At 41.2% G+C, this 26,280-nt stretch overlaps 1 protein-coding gene across 3 annotated transcripts in view; it reads left to right on the forward strand.

Annotated features, from left to right (window-relative positions):
* Nucleotides 1-22,707, forward strand: part of LOC115110681 (calcitonin gene-related peptide type 1 receptor) — a 57,462-nt gene extending 34,755 nt beyond the window's left edge. For 2 of the 3 annotated variants that reach the window (XM_065012713.1, XM_065012698.1), the window contains exons 4-13: nucleotides 7,519-7,659; nucleotides 13,555-13,667; nucleotides 13,979-14,070; nucleotides 14,222-14,348; nucleotides 14,549-14,702; nucleotides 14,819-14,879; nucleotides 15,180-15,246; nucleotides 15,931-16,149; nucleotides 16,864-16,905; nucleotides 19,511-22,707. In XM_065012713.1, coding sequence (XP_064868785.1) covers nucleotides 7,519-7,659; nucleotides 13,555-13,667; nucleotides 13,979-14,070; nucleotides 14,222-14,348; nucleotides 14,549-14,702; nucleotides 14,819-14,879; nucleotides 15,180-15,246; nucleotides 15,931-16,149; nucleotides 16,864-16,905; nucleotides 19,511-19,732 — 1,238 coding nt within the window. In that variant the 3' untranslated portion in view covers nucleotides 19,733-22,707. The remainder of the gene's footprint in view (nucleotides 1-7,518; nucleotides 7,660-13,554; nucleotides 13,668-13,978; nucleotides 14,071-14,221; nucleotides 14,349-14,548; nucleotides 14,703-14,818; nucleotides 14,880-15,179; nucleotides 15,247-15,930; nucleotides 16,150-16,863; nucleotides 16,906-19,510) is intronic. The other variant, XM_029636560.2, reaches the window with a different exon arrangement.
* The last annotated feature ends 3,573 nt before the right edge of the window (nucleotides 22,708-26,280 follow it).

A 26,280-nucleotide genomic window follows, 5' to 3' on the forward strand; every position in this document is an offset into this window, starting at 1 on the left:
TAGTGAGGGAGTTATGAGTCTCCAGCGTCAGTGATTTTAGCAGTTCATTTCAGTCATTGGCAGCAGAGAACTGGAAGGAAAGGTGGCCAAATGAGGATTTGGCTTTGGGGGATGACCAGTGAAATATACCTGCTAGAGCATCCAATTTGCTGAGTAGAGTGTTGGAGGCTATTTTGTAAATGACGTCGCCGAAGTCAAGGATCGGTAGGATAGTCAGTTTTACAAGGGTATGTTTGGCAACATGAGTGAAGGATGCTTTGTTTGAGAAATAGGAAGCCGATTCTAGATTTTTTATTGGAGATGCTTAATGTGAGTCTGGAAGGACAGTTTACAGTCTAGCCAGACACCTAGGTATTTATAGATGTCCACATATTCTAAGTCAGAACCGTCCAAAGTAGTGATGCTGAACGGGCGGGCAGGTGCTGGTAGCAATTGGTTGAAGAGCATGCATTTAGTTTTCCTTGCATTTTAGAGCAGTTGGAGGCCAGGGAAGGAGAGTTGTATGGCATTGAAGCTCGTCTGGCGGTTAGTTAACACAGTGTCCAAAGAAGGGCCAGAAGTATACAGAATGGTATCATCTGCGTAGAGGTGGATCAGAGAATCACCAGCAGCAAGAGAGACATCATTGATTCATTGATGTTTACAGAGAAAAGTGTCAGCCCAAGAATTGAACCTTGTGGCACCCCCATAGAGACTGCCAGAGTTCCGGACAATAGGCCCTCCGATTTGACACACTGAACTAAGTCTGCGAAGTAGTTGGTGTACCAGGCCAGGCAGTCATTTGACAAACGAAGACTGTTGAGTCTGGCGATAAGAATGTGGTGATTGACAGAGTCGAAAGCCTTGGCCAGGTCTATGAATACAGCTGCACAGTATTGTCTCTTATCGATGGAGTTTATGATACTGTTTAGGACCTTGAGCTTGGCTGTGATGCACCCATGACCAGCTCGGAAACCAGACTGCATAGCGGAGAAGGTACGATGGGATTGGAAATGGTTGGTGATCTGTTTGTTAACTTGGCTTTCGAAGACCTTAGAAATGCAGGGCAGGATAGATATAGGTCTGTTGCAGTTTGGGTCTAGAGTGTCTCTCCCTTTGAAGAGGGGGATGACCGTGGCAGCTTTCCAATCTTTGGGGATTTCAGGAACGAAAGAGAGGTTGAACAGGCTAGTAATTGGAGTTGCAACAATTTCGGATGATCATTTTAGAAAGAGAGGTTCCAGAGTTTCTAGCCCTACTTATTTGTAGGGGTCCAGATTTTGCAGCTCTTTCAGAACATCAGCTATCTGGATTTGCGTGAAGGAGAAATGGGGGAGGCTTGGGCAAGTTGCTGCGGGGGGTGCAGGGAAATTCTTTTTACCAAACCACATGACCATTGTTTTGGAGGTGTTCAGAACAAGGTTAAGGGCAGAGAAAACCTGTTGGACACTAAGCAAGCTTTGTTGTAGAGCGTTTAACACAACATCCGGGGAGGGGTCAGCTGAGTATGTTATATCTAAGTCAGGACTCCAGCTATGCATCTGGTTTGCTAACTTGCCAGCTAAGTGGCGAGATGTCAAGATCAACAGCAGAGACATTCAACCCCCTCCTGATCCCTGGTGCAGTGGTGTAAAGTACTTAATAAAATACTCTGAAGTACTATTCAAGTAGCGTTTTGGGTTTTCTGCACCTTACTCAAAAAAATGTTTTTACTACTTTTACTTTTACTTCACTATATTCCTAAAGAAAATAATCAACATTTTACTCCATACATGTTCCCTGACACCCAAAAGTACTCCTTACATTTTGAATACTGAGCAGGACAGGAAAATGGTTAAATTCACACACTTATCAAGAGAATACGTGGTCATCCCTACTGCCTCTGATCTGGCGGACTCACTAAACACAAATGCAAAATTTTTAGATTATGTCTCAGTGTTGGAGTGTGCCCCTGGCTATCCTTTAATTTGAAAAACATTAAAATGGTGCTGTCAGCTTTGCTTAATATAAGGAATTTGAAGTGATTTATATTTTCTTTTACTTTTGATACTGAAGTAAATTTGGGCAATTACATCTACTTTTGATACTTAAGTATATTTAGAACCAAATACTTTTAGACTTTTACTCAAGTAGTATTTTACTGGGTGAATTTAACTTTTACTTGAGTAACTTTCTATTAAGGTATCAGTACTTTTACATAAGTATCCCAATTGTGTACTTTTTCCACTACTGCCCTGGGGCCGAAATTATATATATTTTTAAAATAGTGCCCCTTGTCTACACATCCGGTAATACTGAATACCCCGGTATAGTACAGAAATGGTATGACGGTAGGGTTATCTGGATACTGCCCAATCCTAATTAGCATTCAGTCACACCAGCAATCAGCTAGGGGATGTTCGCTTGGAGTCTTGGCTAATTAGTAGTCCTATCACACTTATAATCAGTATTTAATTTTAGGGTAATCCTACAGGTGTAATACCAAAACTTTTTAAAGACCCTAAACATACTTAACTGACTATTTCAAACAAAACGTTTGGAGATATTTGGGAAAGTATATTTGCCACTTTTCTTTTTTCAATAATGCTTTTGACTTTAGTGTTATATTGATTTATTAAAATGTTTGTGTGGGTGGATGCTACAGTAGGAGGTATGACACATTTTCTTCAGTAGAAGGCCCAATCTTTGTCAGGGAAATGTTTTCTAAAATAAGTCTCCCCATCAAGAGCAACGTCTAGCTCTTCTATTATTTCAAGCGTTATTGTCACCACATGCCAGGGGATTGTGAATTTCAATCCAAAGCTTTAAAACCCACATCCCACCCTGTTGTCAAAAACAAAGTCTGAAACTCCCGACTATTAGATAAAAGTGAAGAAAAGTCAATAGTGAGACAAGCAGGGGTATTTTTGTTTTTTCAAATTCAAACCCAAGAAAGGGCATTTGTATTCGTTTCTGATTCAATGTTGTTCCCTAAGATTGATTTTTAGTCAAATGGACTTTTTGGTGGATGGAAGACAATATCAGGAAGCAGTTCTATATTTAGAAATCAGTCTGATGTGAGATGTTTCATTATCTGGGTTTTCCACAGTAATATCTCATTGCCACCATACAATTAGTGGCTTAGTCAGAATCAATAGTTGTTAATTTGTTAGTTTTGTACATAACAAACTGATAAGTAGACAAAAAACCACAAAGACATTAGCAACAAGATATTTCAGAAGATGTCTCCAATAACTTCTGTATGTAATGTCAACAAACAACATTAAAAGATTTCATATACTCATATACAGCCTGAATTCAAAATGTATTAAATATATTTATTGTGTCGCCAATGTACACACAATAGCCCATAATGAAAAAGTGAAAATATGTTGTTGTTTTTTTTTATGTTTGCAAATGTATTGAAAATGAAATACAGAAATATTTCAAATATTCACACCACTGAGTCAATATTTTGTAGAAGTCCTTTGGCAGTGATTACAGCTGTGAGTCTCTAAGAACTTCCCACACCTGGATTGTGCAACATTTGCCAATTATTATTTTCAAAATTCTTCAAGCTCTGTCAAATTGATTGTTGATCATTGCTTGACAACCATTTTGGAGTCTTTTTTTCAAGCAGATTTAAGTCAAAACTGTAAATTTGGCATTGTGTTCTTGGTTATTGTCCTGCTGAAAGGTGAACTCATCTCTCAGTCTCTAGTGGAAAGTAGACTGAACCAGGTTTTCCTCTAGGATTTTGCCTGTGCTTATCTCCATTCCATTTATGTTTTATCCTGAAAAGCTCCCCAGTCCTTAATGATTACAAGCATACCCATAACATGAGGCAGCCAACACTAACATAACACATAACGTAACATAACACATAACACAGTTAATTGCTTTGCCACATTTTTTGCAGTATTACTTAATTAAGTGCCTTGTTGCAAACAGGATGCATGTTTTGGAATATTTTTTTTTATTATGCTTCCTTCATTTCACTGTCAATTAGGTTATTATTGTGGAGTAACTACAATATTGTTGATCCATCCTCAGTTTTCTCCTGCCATTAAACTCTGTAAATGTTCTAAAGTCACTATTGGGTGGTTTCCTTCCTCTCCGGGAACTGAGTTTGAAAGGATGCCTGTATCTTTGTAGTGACCGGGAGTATTGATACACCATCTAAAGTGTAATTAATAACTTCACCATGCTCAAAGGGGATTTGCTGTATACTTTTTTTTTACCCATCCAATAGGTTCCCTTCTTTGCGATCCATTGGAAAATCTCGTTGGTCTTTGTGGTTAAATCTACGTTTGAAATTCACTGCTCGACTGAGAGACCTTCAAAACAAATCCAATTGTATTAGTCACATGCGCCGAATACGAGCCCCTAACCAACAATGCAGTTTTAAAAAAGATGGATAAGAAAAATAAATAAAAGTAACAAGTAATTAAAGAGCAGCAGTAAAATAGCGATAGCGAGACTATATACTGTAACAGGGGGGGGTACCGGTTCAGAGTCAATGTGCGGGGGGGTAGTTGGGGTAATATGTAAAGTGACTATGCATAGATGGTAACAACAGAGAGTAGCAGCAGTGTAAAAGAAGGGGGGACAATGCAAATAGTCTGGGTAGCCATTTGATTAGATGTTCAGGAGTCTTATGGCTTGGGGATAGATGCTATTTAGAAGCCTCTTGGACCTAGACTTGGCACTCCGGTATCGCTTGCCATGCGGTAGCAGAGTGAACAGTCTATGACTAGGGTGGCTGGAGTCTTTGACAATTTGTAGGGCCTTCCTCTGACACCGCCTGGTATAGAGGTCCTGGATGGCAGGAAGCTTGGCCCCAGTGATGTAGTGGGCCGTTTGTACTACCCTCTGTCGTGCCTTGTGGTCGGAGCCGAGCAGTTGCCATACCAGGCAGTGATGCAACCAGTCAGGATGCTCTTGATGGTGCAGCTGTAGAACCTTTTGAGGATCTGAGGACCCATGCCAAAACTTTTCAGTCTCCTGAGGGGGAATAGGTTTTTTCGTGCCTGTTGAGGGAGAGATTGTTGTCCTGGCACCACACGGCCAGGTCTCTGACCTCCTCCTCGTCGTTGTCTGTGATCACTGTTGCGTCATCGGCAAACTTGATGATGGTGTTGGAGTCATGCCTGGCCATGCAGTCATGAGTGAACATGGAGTACAGGAGGAGACTGAGCACACACCCCTGAGGGGCCCCTGTGTTGAGGATCAGCGTGGCGGATGTGTTGTTACCTATCCTTACCACCTGTGGGCGGCCCGTCAGGAAGTCCAGGATCCAGTTGCAGAGGGAGGTGTTTAGTCCCAGGGTCCTTTGTTTATTGATGAGCTTTGAGGGCATTGTGGAGTGCAATGGAGATTGCATTATCTGTGGATCTGTTAGTGCGGTATGCAAACTGGAGTGGGTCTAGAGTTTCTGGGACAATGGTATTGATGTGAGCCATGGGCAGCCTTTCAAAGCACTTCATGGCTACAGACGTGAGTGCTACGGGTCAATAGTCATTTAAGCAGTTCCTGGGCACAGGCACTATGGTGTTCTGCTAAAAACATCTTGGTATTACAAACTTGGACAGGGAAAGGTTGAAAATGTCAGTGAAAACACTTGCCAGTTGGTAAGCGCATGCTCGCAGTACACGTCCTGGTAATCCGTCTTGCCCCGCGGCCTTGTAAATGTTGACCTGTTTAAAGGTCTTACTCAGTAGTGTGATTCGATCTTAGTCCTGTATTGATGCTTTGCCTGTCTGATGATTCGTCGCAGGGCATAGCAATATTTCTTATAAGTTTAGGGGTTAGAGTCCCGTTCCTTGAAAGCGGCAGCTCTAGCCTTTAGCTCAGTGCGGATGTTGCCTGTAATCCATGGCTTCTGGTTGAGGTATGTACGTACGGTCACTGTGGGGACGACATCATCGTTGCACTTATTGATGAAGCCAATAACTGATGTGGTTTCCTCCTCAATTCCATCGGAGGAATCCCGGAACTTATTCAAGTCTGTGCTAGCAAAACAGTCCTGTATCTTAGCATCTGCTTCATCTGACCACTTTTTTATTGATCTAGTCACTGGTGCTTCCTGATTAAATTTTTGCTTGTAATCAGGAGGATAGAATTATGGTCAGATTTGCCAAATGGAGGGTGAGGGAAAGCTTTGTATGCACCTCTGTGTGAGGAGTAAAGGTGGTCCAGAGATGTATTCCCTGTGGTTGCACATTTAACATGCTGATAGAAATTTGGTAAAACGGATTTAAGTTTCCCTGCATTAAAGTCCCCTGCTACTAGGAGTGCCGCCTCTGGGTGAGCGTTTTCTTGTTTGCTTATGGGGGAATACAGCTCATTCAATGCTGTCTTAGTGCCCTTGATGGTATGTAAACATCTACGAAAAATACAGATGAAATCTCTAGGTAGATAGTGTGGTCTACAGCTTATCATGAGATACTCTACCTCAAACGAGCAATAGCTTGAGACTTCCTTAGATATTGTGCACCAGACGTTATTTACAAAAATCCATAGTCCGCCGCCCTTTGTCTTACCAGACGCCGCTGTTCTATCCTGCCTGTACATCGTATAACCAGCCAGCAACATGTTGATAGTGTCGTCGTTCAGCCACGACTCCGTGAAGCATAAGATACCACAGTTTTGAATGTCCCGTTGGTAGCTTAATCTTCCGCATAGATAATCTATTTTACTCTCCAAAGATTGCACGTTTGCTAGCAGAATGGAAGGAAGTGGAGGTTCGCCTACGAATTCTCAGAAGGCAGCCCGCCTTCTGGCCCTTTTTTCTCTGCCTCCTCTTCACACAAGTCACGAGGATCTGGGCCTGTTCCCGAGAAAGCAGTATGTCATTCGCGTTGGCCTCGTCAGACTCGTTAAAGGAGAAAAAGGATTATGCCGGCCATTGTTGAGTAATCGCAGTCCTGATGTCCAGAATTTCTTTTCGGTCATAAGAAACTGTAGCGGCAACATTATGTACAAAATAAGTAAAAAAATAAGTTACAAAAACATCACAAATAAACAAACAAAAAACATAATCAGTTGGGGACATGTAAAACTTCAGCCTTCTTCTCCGGCGCCATTGTTGACCTTACAAATAATCGTATGTGTGGGGTACAGAGATGAGGCAGTCATGAAAAAATCATGTTAAACACTTTTATTGCACACAGATTGAGTCCATGCAATTTATTAGGTGACTTGTTAAGCAAATTATTACTCCTGAACTTATGTAGGCTTGCCAAAACAAAATGGTTGAATTGACTCAAGATATTTCAGCTTTTCATTTTTTATTCCACTTTGACATTATGGGGAATTGTGTGTAGGCCAGTGACAAAAACAATCAAAATTTAATTTATTTTTAATTCAGACTGTAACACAACAACATGTTGAAAAAGTCCAGGGATGTGAATTCTTTCTGAAGACACTGTATGTACTTACATCACATATTGATTTAAACTGCGTATTGGCTTGACCTGCTTCGGTGAACCACAGTGTTGATTAGTGTAACAGACAGTGTCAGTGACCTCACCTCTCAGTGCCCCTGCTTTATTTGAACAGGTTTCTTCTCTGATGGTTTCTATGCTGCAGGACCAGTGTGTAACCGGACTTGGGATGGGTGGCTGTGCTGGGACGACACAGAGGCAGGCTTCACTTCAGAGCAGTACTGCCCTGACTACTTCCAGGACTTTGACCCCTCAGGTAACCTCCGAAGCCCACGGAGATTGTGGCTGCTATCAATGTAATTGTATGCATCATTTCCAATTTCCCATATATAGTTTTTTGTAAATATATATTATTTAAAGATCTTTTCCTTTTTTATTATTTTCCTCTAACCCTACCACCCCTCCCCTGATTGGAGTAAACTAATGGACAACAATACTTAGGCGTCCACTTCCAGCGTATACATACTACATACATTTCACGGACAGTATATTTGACATTAGTTATCTTTTGTTTGTTTTTAGTCCCACCCTACAGCTACCCTCAACCCCTCCCATCTATCTCTGAAGACCATCCATTTTTCCATTGTGCTGTGATGTTTCACAGAAGTTCTGAAGCTTGTATTTCTTATAGTTTCTACAGATTGTAAATGTAAGATAAACACCTTTGCTCAGAGTATTATTATATTACTGATCGATTGACTATGATTACCAAATCACCCAGCAGTGCTATTTGCAGAGTTGGCTAAATGTTGAATTTTTTTCAGCTATTCCTGAACGTGCGATCAAAAACAAGCTACATATGAGCAGTACCGAAACAAGTGATCTAATGATTCTGTCTCTTCTTTTTTATTTATCACAATTGTGACTGACCTGCTTTGATTCGGTCTAATGTAGCAAAATTTGAAATTGTGTTATATCATACACTGCATTTGAGAAACAATGGGAAAGTAATTCTGCTTTGAAAGTTGATAAACTTGTAAAAAGAGAAAATGGCCTTTGAATGATTTAGTACCTACAGCAGAGGTCTTTGTCTACACCCATTCAGCATCGTTCACACCCTCTTAAGCTTTATACCCACCCATCTCTTTAAGGGTTAATCCGAGCGTTCTGTCCCAACAACAACAGTCAAGCACCCAAGCTAACTGGCTAATGTTAGCTAGCTTACTAGCAACTTCCAGACACAAATAAGAGAACAGCTCACTGACCATTTTACTCGCCCTAGCAGAGCTGGTTAGGCTGTTTTTGTGGTATCCACAGCATTGGTGACTGCAACTGTGCTGCTGGCAACAATTTTTATTTTGCCAACGTTTACTGCCACCGACCATATTCAACGGGTGTTTGAGCTTTCATAAATTCCTCAGTTATTCTGCACTCTGGCACAGTCAGACGAGAGTGCTCTGAAAAATCAGAGTAGATAGCCAGAGCGAATTTACCAGCTGGCTGTCAACAGTTGTCGCAGTGACATTCTAATGAAATGGTTACTTGCATAGTGGAGTATTTTGTTAAGACATGTAGCTAGCTAGGTAAACAACAAACCATAATCCCAACTCATGACGTTACAGCCCTGTATGAATCTGCAGGGCACTAACCAATCAGGTTCAATATTAGCTAGCTAACATTAGGCTGTAACTAGCAAAAGCAAATTGTGCTGAGATACGAATAATAAGATCATACATGTAATTTTAGCCAGTGAGCCAGCCAGCTAATGTTAGCTAACTAGCTAACTGTACAATTTAACTTGTAATGAAAATTACTTTCTGTCAAAATTAGAAACTTGCAATATCTGAAAATGTAGCTCTCTAGACTATTTTACCCGTGCCCTGAAATCGGAGTAGATAGCCAGAGCGAATTTACCAGCTATGTAGACAGGTCTGGTAGCATAAATCTAATTTGGCTAACTTTCTATTAAAATATATTGTAGTGAAATAATTTCTTTCTTTCGGTATATATATACTGAGTACTTCACAGTTGGAACATTTGATTGGTAAACTACACGGTAATGTAAGGTTGTATTCTTTTTTTATTGTATTGTATTTCAAAATGTTGTTTGGTGAATCATGGATGACTCCATCATTTGTAACAAGTTTCTGTAAATAGTTTTCCGTTCGATGTTGAAGAGAAAAAAATATTTGGTGCATTTTTCCCTATTTTCCATCCAGTTGGCTTTATTTTTAGAATATATTACACTTGATCTTTCATTAATAAATTGCTCCATTTCTTTTAGTTTTTCCTCTAACTTATTCTGTGCCTTCTGCGTCATGTTCTGTCTTAGAGTACTTCTAAAATGGCAGACTCAGGGTGTTCCAGTTCAGTGGTACCAAGTAGATATGCTGTACTAATAAACCTCAGGATTTTGTTCTAGCCCAGCACTAGCACATCTGTTTCAAATTATAATCTAATCATGGTCATAAATCTGGATCACGACCAGTTTTAATCAGTGTGTTAGTGCTGGGCTGGAACAAAGGCCTGCACACCATGTCAAATCAAATCACATTTTATTTGTCACATGCTTTGTAATCCACAGGTGTAGACGAACAATGAAAGGCTTACTAACGGGTCCTTTTCCAACAATGCAGGGTTAAAGATAAAGATAAAAATAAATACATTGAAATAGTGACACAAGGAATAAATACACAGTGAATAACGAATAACAATAAACAGCAAAAATAAAGAGTAAATATAACATGGCTATATACTGGGAGTACTAGTACCGGGTACATTTTCAGAGGTACGAGGTAATTGTGGTAGCTATATGTAAGGGTAAAGTGACTAGGCAACAGGATAGAAAATACACAACAGCAGCAGGGTATGTGGTGAGTGTGAAAGTGCGTGTGAGTGTGTGTGTGGCGTCAGTATGCATGTGTACATGTGTTATGTGTGTGGGTGTATGTAGTGTGTATGTGTGTGTAGGGGGTGTCACTGTAAGTATATGTGACTGTGTGGGTAGAGTCTAGTCAAGTGATTGGGTCTTAATGTAGACAGCAGCCTCTCTGAGTTAGTGATTCCTGTTACATATATATAACATTATATGAGGTGGCATTGTTTAAAGTAACTAGTGATACATATATTACATCCATTTTTTTTTTATTAAAGTGGCTAGAGTTGAGTCAGTATGTTGACAGCAGCCACTCAATGTTAGTGATGGCTGTTTAACAGTCTGATGGCCTTGAGAGGAAAGCCGTTTTTCAGTCTCTCGGTCCCAGCTTTGATTCACCTGTACTGACTTAGCCTTCTGGATGGTAGTAGTGGTGTGAACAGTCAGTGGCTCGGGTGGTTGATGTCCTTGATGGTCTTTTTGGCCTTCCTGTGACATCAGGTGCTATAGGTGTCATGGAAGGCAGGTAGTTTGCCCCCGGTGATGCATTGTGCAGACCGCACTACCCTCTGGAGAGCCTTGCGGTTGAGGGCGGTCTAGTTGCCGTACCAGGCTGTGACACAGCCCGACAGGATGCTCTCAATTGTGCATCTGTAAAAGTTTGTCAGGGTTTTGGTTGATATTCCAAATTTCTTCAGCTTCCTGAGGTTGATGAGGCACTGTTGTGCCTTCATCACCACACTGTCTGTGTGAGTGGACCAGTTCAATTTGTCTGTGATGTGTACGCCAAGGAACTTAAAACGTTCCACCTTCTCCACTGCTGTCCCTTCGATGTGGATAGGAGGGTGCTCCCTCTGCTGTTTCCTGAAGTCCACGATCATCTCCTTTGTTTTGTTGACATTGAGTGAGAGGTTGTTTTCCTGACACCACACTCCGAGTGCCCTCACCTCCTCCCTGTAGGCTGTCTCGTCGTTGTTGGTAATCAAGCCCACTACTGTTGTGTTGTCTGCAAACTTGATGATTGAGTTGCATGGCCATGCAGACATGGGTGAACAGGGAGTACAGGAGGGGGCTGAGCACGCACTCTTGTGGGGCCCCAATGTTGAGGGTCAGCAAAGTGGAGATGTTGTTTCCTAAATTCACCACCTGGGGGCGGCACGTCAGCAAGTCCAGGACCCAATTGCACAGTGCGGGGTTGAGACTCATGGCCTCCAGCTTGATGTTGAGCTTGGAGGGTACTATGGTGTTGAATGCTGAGCTATAGTCAATGAACAGTATTCTTACATAAGTATTCCTTTTGTCCAGATGGGATAGGGCAGTGTGCAGTGTGATGGCGATTGCGTCGTCTGTGGACCTGTTGGGGCGGTATGGAAACTGAAGTGTGTCTGAGGTGGCTGGTAAGGTGGAGGTGATATGATCTTTGACTAGTCTCTCAAAGCACTTCATGATTACAGAAGTGAGTGCTATGGGGCGATAGTCATTTAGTTCAGTTATCTTTGCCTTCTTTGGTACAGGAACAATGTCATGTTCTGTCTTAGAGTACTTCTAAAATTGCAGACACAGGGTGTTCCAGTTCAGTGGTACCAAGTAGATATGCTGTACTAATAAACCGCAGGATTTTGTTCTAGCCCAGCACTAGCACATCTGTTTCAAATTATAATCTAATCATAGTCATAAATCTGGACCACGACCTGTTTTAATCAGTGTGTTAGTGCTGGGCTGGAACAAGGGCCTGCACACCATGTCAAATCAAATCACATTTTATTTGTCACATGCTTTGTAATCCACAGGTGTAGACGAACAATGAAAGGCTTACTAACGGGTCCTTTTCTAACAATGCAGGGTTAAAGATAAAGATAAAAATAAATACATTGAAATAGTGACACAAGGAATACATACACAGTGAATAATGAATACCAATAAAGAGTAAAAAATAAAGAGTAAATCTAACATGGCTATATACTGGGATTACTCGTACCGAGTTAATTTGCAGAGGTACGAGGAAATTGAGGTAGCTATATGAAAGGGTAAAGTGACTAGGCAACAGGATAGAAAATACACAACAGGATAGAAATACAACAGGTAGTTTGCCCCCGGTGATGCATTGTGCAGACCGCACTACCCTCTGGAGAGCCTTGCGGTTGAGGGCAGTGCAGTTGCCATACCAGGCTGTGATACAGCCCGACAGGATGCTCTCAATTGTGCATCTGTAAAAGTTTGTCAGGGTTTTGGGTGCTCGAATTTCGTCTACCTTGTTGTCAAGAGACTGAACATTGGCTAGTAGTATACTCGGGAGTGGTGTGCGATGTGCACGTCTACGGAGCCTGGTCAGGTGGCCGCTTCATCGGCCACTTCTGGGGCATCATCGTTTTGGATCACCTACTGGAATTCGCTCCATTGTCCTGGGTGGTGGTCCGAACAGAGGATCTGCTTCGGGAAAGTCCTATTCCTGGTCGTAATGTTGGTAAATTGACGTTGCTCTTATATCCAATAGTTATTCCCGGCTGTATGTAATAAGACTTAAGATTTCCTGGGGTAACAATGTAAGAAGTAATAGATAAAAAAAACTCAATATTGCCTAGGTTCCTAAGAACTTGAAGTGTGTGTACATAGAGTCAGTGCAGGAGAGTTTGTGCAAAAAAAAGTGTATGTGAGTGTCAGTGTAGTATGTGTGAGTGTGTGGGTCGAGTCCAGTGTGTGTGCATAGATTCAATGCCAGAGAGTTAGTGCAAGAACGGGTCAATGCAGGTAGTCTGTGTAGCCATCTGATTAGCTATTTAGCAGTGGGTGTAGAAACTGTTCACAGTCCCAGACTTGGTGCACTGTTTTTTCAATTTAACTAGGCAGTTCAAACAAGAACACATTCTTATTTACAATGTCGGCCTACCACGGCCAAACCCTAACTACGCTGGGCCAATTGGGTGCCGCCCTATTGAACTCCTAATCACAGCCGGTTGTGATACAGCCTGGAATCGTACCAGGGTCTATAGTGAAACTTCTAGCACTGAGATGCAGTGCCTTAGACCGCTGCATCACTCTGGAGCCCAAGTAACGCATTCTGTGTGGTAGCAGAAAGAACAGTCAATGGCTTGAGTAGCTGGAGTCTTTGAACATTTTTGGGGTCTTCCTCTGACGCCTGGTACAGGACGGTAGATCTCCAGGAAGAGGTTTGGGCATCCCTGCCAGAAGCATTGTTGCTTTAAAAGCACTTGCAAATTATATTACTTTGAGGAAAAATGACTTCAGAAAAAGCAACTTCAAGTCTCTGCATTTTGAAGACTGTATTTGATGTGTTTATAGATTCATCTACTTACATTTTGATGTAATGCTTTACAGAATTGGTGACAAAAATATGCAGTGACAACGGCCACTGGTTTCTGCATCCCGAGAGCAACCGAACATGGACCAACTACACACGATGCAACGAGCATACTAATGAAGGCAGAATGGTACGTTGCGGTCCAAAAAACAACAACTCGCAAATGGACGTTCCGTTAATTCAAACAGAAGTGCTTGCTGCATGTGAGGAATGTCACTTTGACCTCATGGAGAAACTTCCAGATGGCTATTTTGATTGAATGGACATTAAGTACTTGAAAATACTCTTTGCTCTTTGATTATCAGGGCTATGGGACTTGCATTATAATTTTGTATTGATTCATCAATGCATTGTCATTATATAGCTGGGTTTAGGGAGTTCAGAACACATACAGTAATATGCTAGGGCAATATGAGGCTTATTGTGTCTATTCTCTTTCAGACTGCCATGAATTTATTCTACTTGGCCCTCATTGGTCATGGCTTATCACTGACATCCCTATTAATTTCCCTGGGAATATTTTTCTATTTCAAGTGAGTATAAATGAACCAAACAATAGAACTAATTGAATATTCAAAGGTTTTGTTCCTGGATCTGTTGTTAGACACGGACAGTTGATGCCAAATTACTTTCGGTTTTTAACGCCACAATGAAAAAGTCTACACCTTTTCCCCTTTCGTGTAGGAGTTTAAGTTGTCAGCGAATCACTCTCCACAAAAACCTCTTCTTCTCCTTTGTACTGAACTCGGTCATTACCATCATCTGGCTGACCGCTGTGGCGAATAACCAGGAGCTAGTACAAAGAAACCCTGTAAGTGGATGGGTGGGTGGGTGGATGGATATTATGTGATTGATCATTTTATATGTGTATTATGATATGTACATTTTACAGCCACACACCAATGCAATGGCAGTATACACACGGCTAATTTGCTGCTGCCTTTAGAGATATTCAAAGAGTAAAGCACAGAAGAACTGCATGTGCAACATCCTTATTTTCTTTTTTTCCAGACAAGCTGTAAAGTGTCCCAGTTTATCCATCTTTATCTTTTTGGTTGCAACTATTTCTGGATGCTTTGTGAAGGGATATACCTGCACACCCTCATCGTTGTTGCTGTGTTTGCTGAGAAACAGCACTTGATGTGGTACTATCTTCTCGGCTGGGGTAGGTTTTTGGGGATACCCCCGTATACCCGTATATTATTTTGATGTGAAGTTTGGATGTTATTTCATGGAAGTAACACTGTTTGTCACGGACAATGGATGTCTGTTGTTTTTCAGGCTTTCCTCTAATTCCAGCATCTATACATGCAATCGCTCGCAGTTACTACTACAATGACAAGTGAGTTACGTTCAGATACTGTATTTTGTACCACAATTGTTTTCAGTGAATTTATCATTTCTTCAACTACAAGCTATTCATACAGCATAATACATCTTGCTGTAATTAGTTTCTATTACAGCTACAAGTATTCCCTACCATGTACCCATTGCCTATTAGAATCCTGTTGGCACACTTCTAGAGCTTTCAATCCAATTTTATGAATATGTTTCCTGTAAGCAGCTCTTGTAAAAATCTAATTTAAACCATAAAAGAAGGCGGCAGACCCTGAATGCTAATTTGTCTCTTCCCCTCCTACAGTTGTTGGATAAGCTCCAACACTTCACTCCTCTACATAATCCATGGGCCCATCTGTGCTGCTCTGTTGGTAAGTCTGTAGTACATTTAGGTACATGTAAATACGATCTATATTCCTGCTTCTCTTGAGTGCAAACTTAAGTGGAAAGGGGTTGCAGTGTTCAAGGATATTGTCTATGGACAAAAAGAGACCACACTGTTTTTGTTCAACTAGCCCAGGAAACAAATATCTAGATAAGTAATTTCACAGAACTATCCTGTAGGTTGATAGATTAGTGACCCGCCCATTAGTCATTCGGCAGAACCACGTGCCTTTGGCATTCTAGGAATGACCTGATAAAACCATTGGTCTGACTTCAAAGGAAACCGGACAATCAAGCATCCTCTTGTAGTTTGCAATTATTTTCTTTGGGTCCAATCTGGTATAGAGCTGCATGTCTTATCAGATGTGCTGATGTTTCTTTATTTTGAGGAATTCTGCCTGATTTCTCCTTGTTTAGTCAATTTGAGAATTATAATGAATGTTATGTTAATCTGCTCTCCAGTAATACACTTATCCGTGGTTCAGAAACGTATGTATTACCCATAATGCACCATTTTATGACATCAAGAAGTAAACCCACTATTGCTTACAGTCGTGAACAGTATTCCTTGTTTTTTATGTATGGTTATTGAGGGTTCTTTGGATAAACATATCCTCTCAATGGCTATATTCTGACAAATGTGGCCTTTTCCTCTCTCTATATCCTCCAAGGTGAACCTGTTCTTCCTGTTGAACATTGTGCGTGTCCTGATCACCAAGCTGAAGGTGACCCACCAGGCTGAATCCAGTCTCTACATGAAGGCGGTGCGCGCCACCCTGATTCTGGTACCTCTCCTGGGGATCCAGTACGTCCTGTTGCCCTACAAACCAGAGGGACGGGTCTCCTCTGAGATCTACGACTACATCATGCACATCTTAATGCATTATCAGGTAAGACTATCTATTCTCTGCTAGTTACCCTAGCTCACATATGACTATAACATTATACATTTTTAGGCTTACAGTAATGTATCTTTCATGTTTCCAACCAAGGTTAGGGTGACTTTCGTGTATGTTGTGCATGGTAATTTGGCAGATGTTCTTGTCCAGAGTGACGTACTGTCGGTAAGTGCATACTAAGGTGTCTGGGGGAGAAAAAGAGAACCATACCCCTTCTGAAGTAAGCAGCAGTAACGTTCCCATTGCCACAATAAAACTGAAGTTGTCATCTGCAGCCACCGTCTCTTATTATTGGATTAAGACCAGGTCGGCGCCTTATTAGCCTTTGACTTCTGTGTCTTTATCTCATGGCCTGTGGAAGAAAGTATATGTCATTGTCTGGCAGGGGAGGAGGAGGGTTGAATGCTGCAACTCATGATGAGGTACAGTCAGTGCCTTCTGGTGCCAGGCTGAATCAGCTCAATAAATAATACATTACAACGCCTTTCTCTGTCCCTACTCTCTCTCTGTACCTCTCTCTCGCCCTCGTTTTACATGCTCCTCGAAAGGTCCGCTGCCAAAATGCATCAAAGTTGGCAAAATCAGCCCCACGGCTCGACTGTTTTGGGTGTTTGAGAGCTTGAGACATCCTCCCAGGGCGTTAAAGCGATGGGTTTATAACCGATATGCACTGACTGGGCTCCTTTGTTTGCTTTATTTTCTCAGGGTCTGCTGGTAGCCACCATCTTCTGCTTCTTCAACGGAGAGGTAAGATTCTGACCCACATTCGTTTATCAGGTTTTCTGAAATCCCAGATATAGAATTTTAGGTCGGAGGATTCCCTTGCAGCTTATTCACAGGACATTTTGGGACCTTTTCAGAAATGTTGCGACCCTCTCCTCCCCTGTACATTTGAGTCCTCAGTTCCCTGTGCGATCAAGCCAAGGTTAGGCAACTTCCTCTGTGCAAACCCTCCCCGAGAGGTGACCTGACCTGGGAATGCATCTGGGGAAGTTGACCTTCCAGAGCATTTCATGGGAGCTTGTGGGCCTCTGGTGATGATTCTCTCAGATTGAAGATCATTAAAGCATTGGCAGGCATCCAGAGACAGTCACGGGACAGTCCATAGAGTGGTATGAGCAGTGCTGATTTGATTTATTAGGATCCCCATTAGCCGATAGCCAATAGCGATAGCTCGTCTTCCTGGGGTCTGACGTATAACAAAAAAGACATTACAGACAAAAATACTTAACAATTTACATACATTTAAAAACATTAACATGTAGTGTGTGTATGCATCTGTCAGTTACACATACAGTTGAAGTCGGACGTTTACATACACATTGAGGGGGGGGTCCGGTTACCTTTCAGTCTTCTCCAATCATTCCGGCGATTGTCCGCTGAGAGAGACAGGGCCATTCGCGGTCAGGCCACTATTACCGTTGCAGACTCCTGGTCTATCCATTCAAAAAACAAGGATAGAGAATGGAACACCATCCCAGAAAATCTCCACCAAGCAGAGATATACATAATGAAGAGAAACCATTTACGGTTTGAGACATGTTGTAAATCTGATTTGTCCCCTATATACAGTTGAAGTCAGAAGTTTACACCGTAGCCAAATACATTCCAACTCAGCTTTTCACAATTCCTGACATTTAATCCTAGTAAAAATTCCCTGTCTCAGGTCAGTCAGGATCACCACTTTATTTTAAGAATGTTAAATGTCAGAATAATAGTAGAGAGAATGATTTATTTCAGCTTCACATTCCCACATTCCCAGTGGGTCAGAAGTTTACATACACTCTATTAGTATTTGATAGGATTGCCTTTAAATTGTTGAACTTCCACAAGCTTCCCACAAAAAGTTGGGTGAATTTTGGCCCATTCCTCCTGACAGAGCTGGTGTATCTGAGTCAGGTTTGTAGGCTTTGCTCGCACATGCTTTTTCAGTTCTGCCCACACATTTTCTATGTGATTGTGGTCAGGGCTTTGTGAGGGCCACTCCAATACCTTGATTTTGTTGTCCTTAAGCCATTTTGCCACAACTTTGGAAGTATGCTTGGGGTCATTGTCCATTTGGAAGACCCATTTGTGACCAAGCTTTAACTTCCTGACTGATGTCTTGAGATGTTGATTCAATATATCCACATAATTTTCCTGACTCATGATGCCATCTATTTTGTGAAGTGCACCAGTCCCTCCTGCAGCAAAGCACCCCCACAACATGATATTGCCACCCCCGTAATTTACGGTTGGGATGGTGTTCTTCGGCTTGCAAGCCTCCCCCTTTTTTCTCCAAACATAACGATGGTCATTATGGCCAAGCAGTTCTATTTTTGTTTCATCAGACCAGAGAAAATGTTCTGGGATTGATTTGCACTTTTCGCACCAAAGTACGTTCATCTCTAGGAGACAGAACGTGTCTCCTTCTTGAGCGGTATGACGGCTGGGTGGTCCCATGGTGTTTATACTTGCGTACTATTGTTTGTACAGATGAACGTGATACCTTCAGGCGTTTGGAAATTGCTCCCAAGGATGAACCAGACTTGTGGAGGTCTACAATTTTTTGGGGCTGATTTATTTAGATTTTCCCATAATGTCAAGCAAAGAGGCACTGAGTTTGAAGGTAGGCCTCAAAATACTTCCACAGGTACACCTCCAATTCACTCAAATGATGTCAATTAGCCTATCAAAAGCTTCTAAAGCCATGACATGATTTTCTGGAATTTTCCAAGCTGTTTCAAGGCACAGTCAACTTAGTGTATGTAAACTTCTGACCCACTGGAATTGTGATGCAGTAAATTATAAGTGAAATAATCTGTCTGTAAACAATTACTTGTGTCATGCACAAAGTAGATGTCCTAACCGACTTGCCAAAACTATAGTTTGTTAACAAGAAATTCGTGGGGAGGTTGAAAAACAAGTTTTAATGACTCCAACCTAAGTGTATGTAAACTTCCGACTTCAACTGTACTTGTCAGTACATACACACAACAAGTAGGTCACATTGGGGGGAGGCTGTGTTGCTTTATTTGTTTTTTGAAACCAGGTTTGCTGTTCACTTACACTATATAAGATGGAAGGGAGTTCTATGCACTCATGACTCTGCGTAATACTATACGTTTCCTTGAATTGAGAGGGTTTCTTACCAAATGTGTTATTTGTGTTTGGATTGGGGTTGCTTTATGTAACATATGAAGTGGTCAAGGGTTAATATGGTAATTGTGAATGCCTGGGAGATGGCCAGGAAAACACTGCGTGAGGATACGGTCTTGCAATTAGGGTTCATTCATTACTAGTAATTTATTACTAAATGTATTGATTTATTTTCTGTGTGCTGAATCTTATGGTCGACATCGTGTCTTGGTAGGTGCAAGGGGTTCTGAGGAGACATTGGAACCAGTACCGTATCCAGTTTGGAAGCACCTTCGCCCACTCAGATGCCATGCGGTCTGCCTCGTACACTGCTTCATCCATCACCGAGGTCCAGGGCTGCTACAGCATCGACAGCCACACAGAACACTTGAACGGCAAGGGGGCCTGCCTCGACATCGAGACCTCCATCTTAAAATCAGAGAACCCGTTCACCTGAGGATAGGATGACTCTTTTTCGGAATGGTGGGGAAGGGGAGGCTGCAGTTTGTTACTAGGTTTCCTGGGTTAACCGAGGGAGGGGAGAAAGAAGGGATAAACAACAGAAACGTTCGGACACTTGTATACACACGCACGGAACAAAAAAAAAATTCTGCTACCTTCGATTAACACATTGAAATGGGCACTTAATCGTTTTATCAGCTTAGTGAGAATCACTTTTTGCCAACCTTTTTCAAGTATCCATGTATGAGGCTTCCTTGCTGCTTTTCAGAGGAAGCCAAATGTTTATATTCTGATCATTTATCTTAAAGCATTCAAGTGTTACGCAGTCCTTTTAACATGACTGTACATAAAAATTTAAAAAAGGAGGTTTGACAATCCAAATTAAGATATTATCAGTTCAGATAAAGCCTGGGTGTTTGCCTAAAAGTATTATTTGTGATATGCCAAGCCAAGAACCACCCTTGTCGGCTATTTTTATACACAACAATCTATGCCACTAAGAACTAGGCTCTCTGAGGCTATTATCTCTGTTTCTCTAGCTGAATTTAAGCTCAAGTTAAGGGCAAAGTTACACAGATATACAGTACAGTCCCTTGTTGGTAGTTAATAACTTTTGAAAAGGTACATGCTTTACCATTATCAACTATTGTCATTTATGCCAATATCTGTCCTGTACAACTGAATGTTACTTCAATTATGAAGTTTGGTTCTGGCACTGTTTTAAATCTATGGAATAAATATTTATAGGTTAAACCTTACATTCCCCTCAGTGGCAAACGGTATGCCTATAAAACAATGTGTTCTCTATATGTCTGGCACATACTGTATGTTCATATATTCTAAATTCCATATAATTGCCACTGTCACTATCGGAATCATTCACGTGAATTTCACTACTTTTTAAATGATTGTTTTCATCCAAATGCTGGAAACGACTCACAATCAGATTATGTAAAGTATGTGGACACCCCTTCAAAATGAGTGGATTTGGCTATTTCAGCCACAGCTGTTGCTGACAGGTGTATACAATCGAGCATACAACCATGCAATCTCCATAGACAAACATTGGCAGTAGAATGGCCCGTACTGAAGAACTCAGTGACTTTCAGCGTCACACCGTCACAGGTTGCCACCTTTTCAAAAAGTCAGTTCGTCAAATGTCTGCCCTGCTTGAGCTGCCCCGGTCAACTGTAAGTGCTGTTATTGTGAAGTGGAAGTGTCTCGGAGCAACAGCGGCTCAGTCGCGAAGTGGTAGGCCACACAAGCTCACAGAACGGGACTGCCTAGTGCTGAAGCCCTTTGTGAGTAAAAATTGTCTGTCCTCGGCTGTAACACTCACAACCGAGTTCCAAACTACCTCTGGAAGCAATGTCAGCACAAGATCTGTTCGTCGGGAGCTTCGTGAAATGGGTTTCTATGGCTGAGCAGATGCAAACAAGCCTAAGATCACCATGTGCAATGCCAAGCGTCAGCTGGAGTGGTGTAACGCTCGCCACCATTGGACACTGGAGCAGTGGAAACACGTTCCCTGGAGTGATAAATCACACTTCACCATCTGGCAGTACGACGGACAAATCTGGGTTTTGTGGATGCCAGCATGCATAGTGCCAACTGTGAAGTTAGGTGGCGAAGGAACCATGTTTTTCATGGTTCGGGCTAGGCCCCTTAGTTCCAGTGAAGGGAAATCTTAACACTACAGCATACAATGACATTCTAGACGAATCTGTACTTCCAACTTTATGTCAACAGCTTCGGGAAGGCCCTTTCCTGTTTCAGCATGACAATGCCCCTGTGCACAAAGTGATACAGAAAAGGTTTATCGAGATCAATGTGGAAGAACTTGACTGGCCTGCACCTTGCCCTGACTTCAACCGCATCGAACACCTTTGGGATGAATTGGAACGCCAACTTCGAGCCAGGCCTAATCGCCCAACATCCGTGCCCAACCTCACTAATGCTCTTGTGGCTGAATGGGAGCAAGTCCCCGCAGCAATGTTCCAACATCTAGTGGAAAGCCTTCCCAGAAGAGTGCAGGGTGGACCAGCTACATATTAATGCCCATGATTTTGGAATGAGATGTTTGACAAGCAGGTGTCCACATACTTTTGTATGTTGTAAATCTTGCAGTGCAGAAATGCAATTAAGGTGAGTGCTTTATGTACATATACTGTATATATTTACGCTGTATTTGCGGGTGTATACGAGGCATTCAAATATGAAGCAGCTGTCATATAGAAGTGTGTGGGAGGTTGTCAGCAGGAAGTTGTTTTTTACCATTTTGATGCTTTTACTGATCATTAGCCATCGGACTGACATTCAAATGAATTGTCTCTGCCATTTCTGCTAGCTTTCCACAAGGGTACAAACAAAGCCATTCCTCAATTTTGCAATTGCACTCTGATAGAGGGTGAATGATGCCTGAATTGCATCTGTAAATTCCTAACAAGGAAAGTTGTTTTGGCCATCCCAGGCATCTACCACTTGAACATTATAATCATAATCATACAGTGACCGTTGGTAACTAAACAGATACTATTACACAGCACAAGTGTGTGTGTGTGTGTGTGTGTGTGTGGTGTGGCATGGAGACAAGAAGACATGTCGATACCAACTCTCAGATACATCTCTATATTAGCTGCCAGTACTTCTGGCAAGTAAATTCCATGCATCCTGTTTCGTAACATTTGTTAGAATGTGACGTGGACTGCAGGACAGTTTCTTATTAAAGAACTTAATGATATCTTAAAACTGTATTCAGAGGTGTTTTCATATTAGACGACTTTGACATTTGAAGTAGCACTTACTACGAAGAAAAGTATTTTCAAGGATAATGTCTGTATTGTATGTTAAAAATGTACTGTGTATATATATTTGGAAGTCTACACACCCTGACTCCACTTGACTTGTATGGGTGTAATTTGTATGTGTTTTATTCTTTGGATGTGAAAATATATATTTGTGAAACATTTATTTTTCTTTGTTCTTTTTTATATTCTCTATTTCAACAGAAAAAATAAGATACACTGACGTTTTTAAATTGAATAGGAAAGTCACGTAATGTCAAGGTATTGTGACGTGGAATCTACGTGAAAAATACATTGGATTTAAAAAATTGTATCAATGTTAACTATTGTTTTGACATTTGAACATAGACAAACCCTGTATAAAATATGTTGAATTTGTATCTTTAAAACAATGTCAAATTTTCAATGTTTTATCCACTATCAGAAAAAGAAAGGGTTGGGTAGCATTGTTGGGCACTATTCAAACCAATGAGGGTTCTGAACTTTAAAGCCATTTTTCTCAGAATCATCTTAATATCCTAAACTCTCGAAGTATCAATGTTTGAAGGAGAGGTATCTTCTGCTTGGATAGTTCCAACTGTTCCACTGACGTAGTCTGTCTTTAATTCCAGTTTGTCTACAAATGAATAATTGAATTGTTGGATTCACGTCTCCATCTCAACAAAAAATGTAAGTAAATGAATAGGACTAAATCAAATTAAACTTTATTTAAAGTCCATTTAAAGTTTGATTTGATTTAGTCCTATTCTTTAACTTAGATTTTTGTTTCAGATGGATTATTCTTATAATAATCCTGTCATGACCACACTGTTTATGAGTTCCCTATAGATTGTTTTAGAAACCAACAAAAAAGCTGAAAAATTCACTTAACAGATGGGTGTTCATGGGAAATTGAAATTAAATTGCTGTTTGGGGTTTTAAACTGGGTTTCTGTATAGCACTTTTTGTCATCGGCTGATGTAAAAAGGGCTTCATAACTACATTTGATTGATTGACTCTAGTTCTGCAGTCCTGCTGGTTTCAGTTACGTCCTCTGCACTCAATTGATCAATTAATTTTATTGATTGGCTGGAGAGTGTATGCTGGTGTGGGCATTGAGGACTGGAGCTGTGTACTGCTGGTTTACACAATGATTGGTAACTGACTGTCAATCACATCATAGCTCTCATGAGCAGCTCTGCCTCTGTAGAGGGGAATTGATTGGTACAGATTTGGGGTCTTAACTTGAGCCAGTTTTCTACAGCAGGTAAATAATCCTGCAGCAACAGGAAATGTATGTATGAAATTGTGGAAATTACAAACTTTAAAAGCATTTTTAAATCTCAAATACACTACAAGTTTGCATTTCTTGCTGTGCAGAAAATTCTCAGCAACAAAATAGTGGTACAATTAAGATCCTACATCTGTAGTAACACATACTCAAGCTAGATGTACAGTAACGTACCAGCTTCCCACTTTCTTTATCAACAATGTGGATAGCCATTTTTGAAAGAATGGAACACTTGAACAGGTGATGTGACAAACAGAGAGTGCTTGACAAATGGAGAACAAGTGCCTTTCCTGCTACCCACAGGCTATTGTTTCACTGTATGTTTTATTGTAACCAGAGGAGTTGTGGGGGCTTCAACAACTTGGGCATGCGTCATTCTCTCTTTTTATGCCTACGGTAAAAATGGACTATTATGTGCTATTGACGGTTTTGAGCTAGTCAGTATTGGATTGTGCCAAAGGCAATAGGTACATTTGAAGAACACACTAACCAATCCAATCCAGTACTTTATGCAACTTTATTCCGTTTTTATTAGCATTAGTCTAGTAAGTCATTGAGGACACGTTTCATTTCCCAATAACTTACTGGTTGTTATTTCAGTTATTTGCAAATGGGATATGAATACAAGCCAAATGGAAGTCTAACAGTCAACTTAATATACCTCATGAGTTACAAAATGGTTCTCTGAACCTTATTTCTGGGGCAGACCATGCACTTGCTACAAATGATTCTAATTAGCTTTTTGAAACACTGTCATCAATGTAAGTTCCAGATGAAATCACTCTGCACAAGCACTGAGCATTGTCAAGCCGTTTCCTTGTACTGTATGTGTTCTCTCTTTCCATGCCTCGGGTATAATCAATCAAGTGTGGAAAGAGAAGATAATACACATTGTCATATAGGTTTGCAATACAAAACCTGAATGATAATTAATGTTATGATCAATTGAACTTCACTGTGTGTGTGTGTGTGTGTGTGTGTGTGTGTGTGTGTGTGTGTGTGTGTGTGTGTGTGTGTGTGTGTGTGTCTGTACACGTTTTACTATATTTATGAGTACCAAAAGAATAGTAAACCAATTAAAATTCTGAGAATGTAGGATATTTTAAATGTCATCACTTGAAAAAAGGCTAATTTAGATTTAGCGGTTAGGTTTATGTTTTGGGTTAGGGTTAGAATTAGGGTTAGGGTTAGAATCACTGCTAGAAAAGGTTCATCTTCATTACACAAATAGTTATCTGAGGAGTTCAACAGTTCAACACCTTTCTACACAGACCTGGGTTCAAACACCATTTTGAATCATTTCAAATACTATAGCTGGGCTTGATTTGAGCTTGCCTGGTGCAGTGGGACCAATAGAATAGTCACAAAAATGCAAACACCGCCTATCTGGCTCTCACGGCAGGCTAAAGCAAGTGCTGCAATTATTTGAAAGATTTCAAATAGTATTTAAACCCATGTCTGCTACTACACTAGCTTGAAGTTATTCTTCCAAAATGGCAAAAGAGATGTATTCACCACCAATCCCTTTCTATATCACACGTTATCCAATTATAACTCCCCTGTACAGCTAGGTTACTGCTGCTTGACTGGCCACGACTAGCTGGAGTTGACGGCTGAAATTTCAAATGACCGTTTGTGAGATTTTTGCATGGGAGGGAAAACTCAGGCATTATTCAACACTTCCTTATGTGTTCACACCAGTCCAAAATGGAAGGTTTTTAGACCTTCATTTCAAATGGCCGCATAAAGCAAAAAGTTCTACAGTATATTTATTGCTTGAGAGAGAATACTTTCATGTCAGTTCAATGCTCCTGCTGCTAACTTGTCTTCCTGCAGAATGACCTGAATATAGCAGGACTGCCACACCGATGGTTGGTTATAGCAGGACAAGGTTGACTTTGGGCCACTGTCACCTGCGCTTAGCTTCAAAATGTGATGGTAACAGGCGTTACACAAACCACAACTACAGGCTCAGTGTAGATGTCTCCCTGCTCTTCAAACCACATAGGTACATACAGTACACATCGTTTTGCTGTTAAATAGTTCTCCAAATGTTCTGTTTAACTCAGCAAATTCTGTTTCAGTGACTCAGATACCCACAGACAGGGCGATGCGTGGGATGAGATTTGGTACAACAAACACAGTTCTCAGCGCCCCATTCTTTTGTTTCATGTTTGCTCTACCTCATGTCATTGCAAATGTGTTCCTCTTGCAAGAGATCATTTCCCTGTATTAACACTCGGAGTGAACAAAACGATGTGTCCTCCAACAGCCCCATTTTAAGCCGCAACATCAAGAAATTGGTTGAGACCCATCTACAGGTCTTCAGCCACCGCGTGGGATAAAAGTAGGCTTGCTTTTGATAGGTACAGTGCAGTAAAGGGAGGAGATGCACCATTGACTGTATTGTTAGTGATAGCCGACAGGTTTAAAACAGACACAAAGCATGTGTCGCACTGCTGCTGAAAC

Source organism: Oncorhynchus nerka, linkage group LG1, assembly GCF_034236695.1.
Source record: "Oncorhynchus nerka isolate Pitt River linkage group LG1, Oner_Uvic_2.0, whole genome shotgun sequence".
NCBI classification, from domain to species: domain Eukaryota; kingdom Metazoa; phylum Chordata; class Actinopteri; order Salmoniformes; family Salmonidae; genus Oncorhynchus; species Oncorhynchus nerka.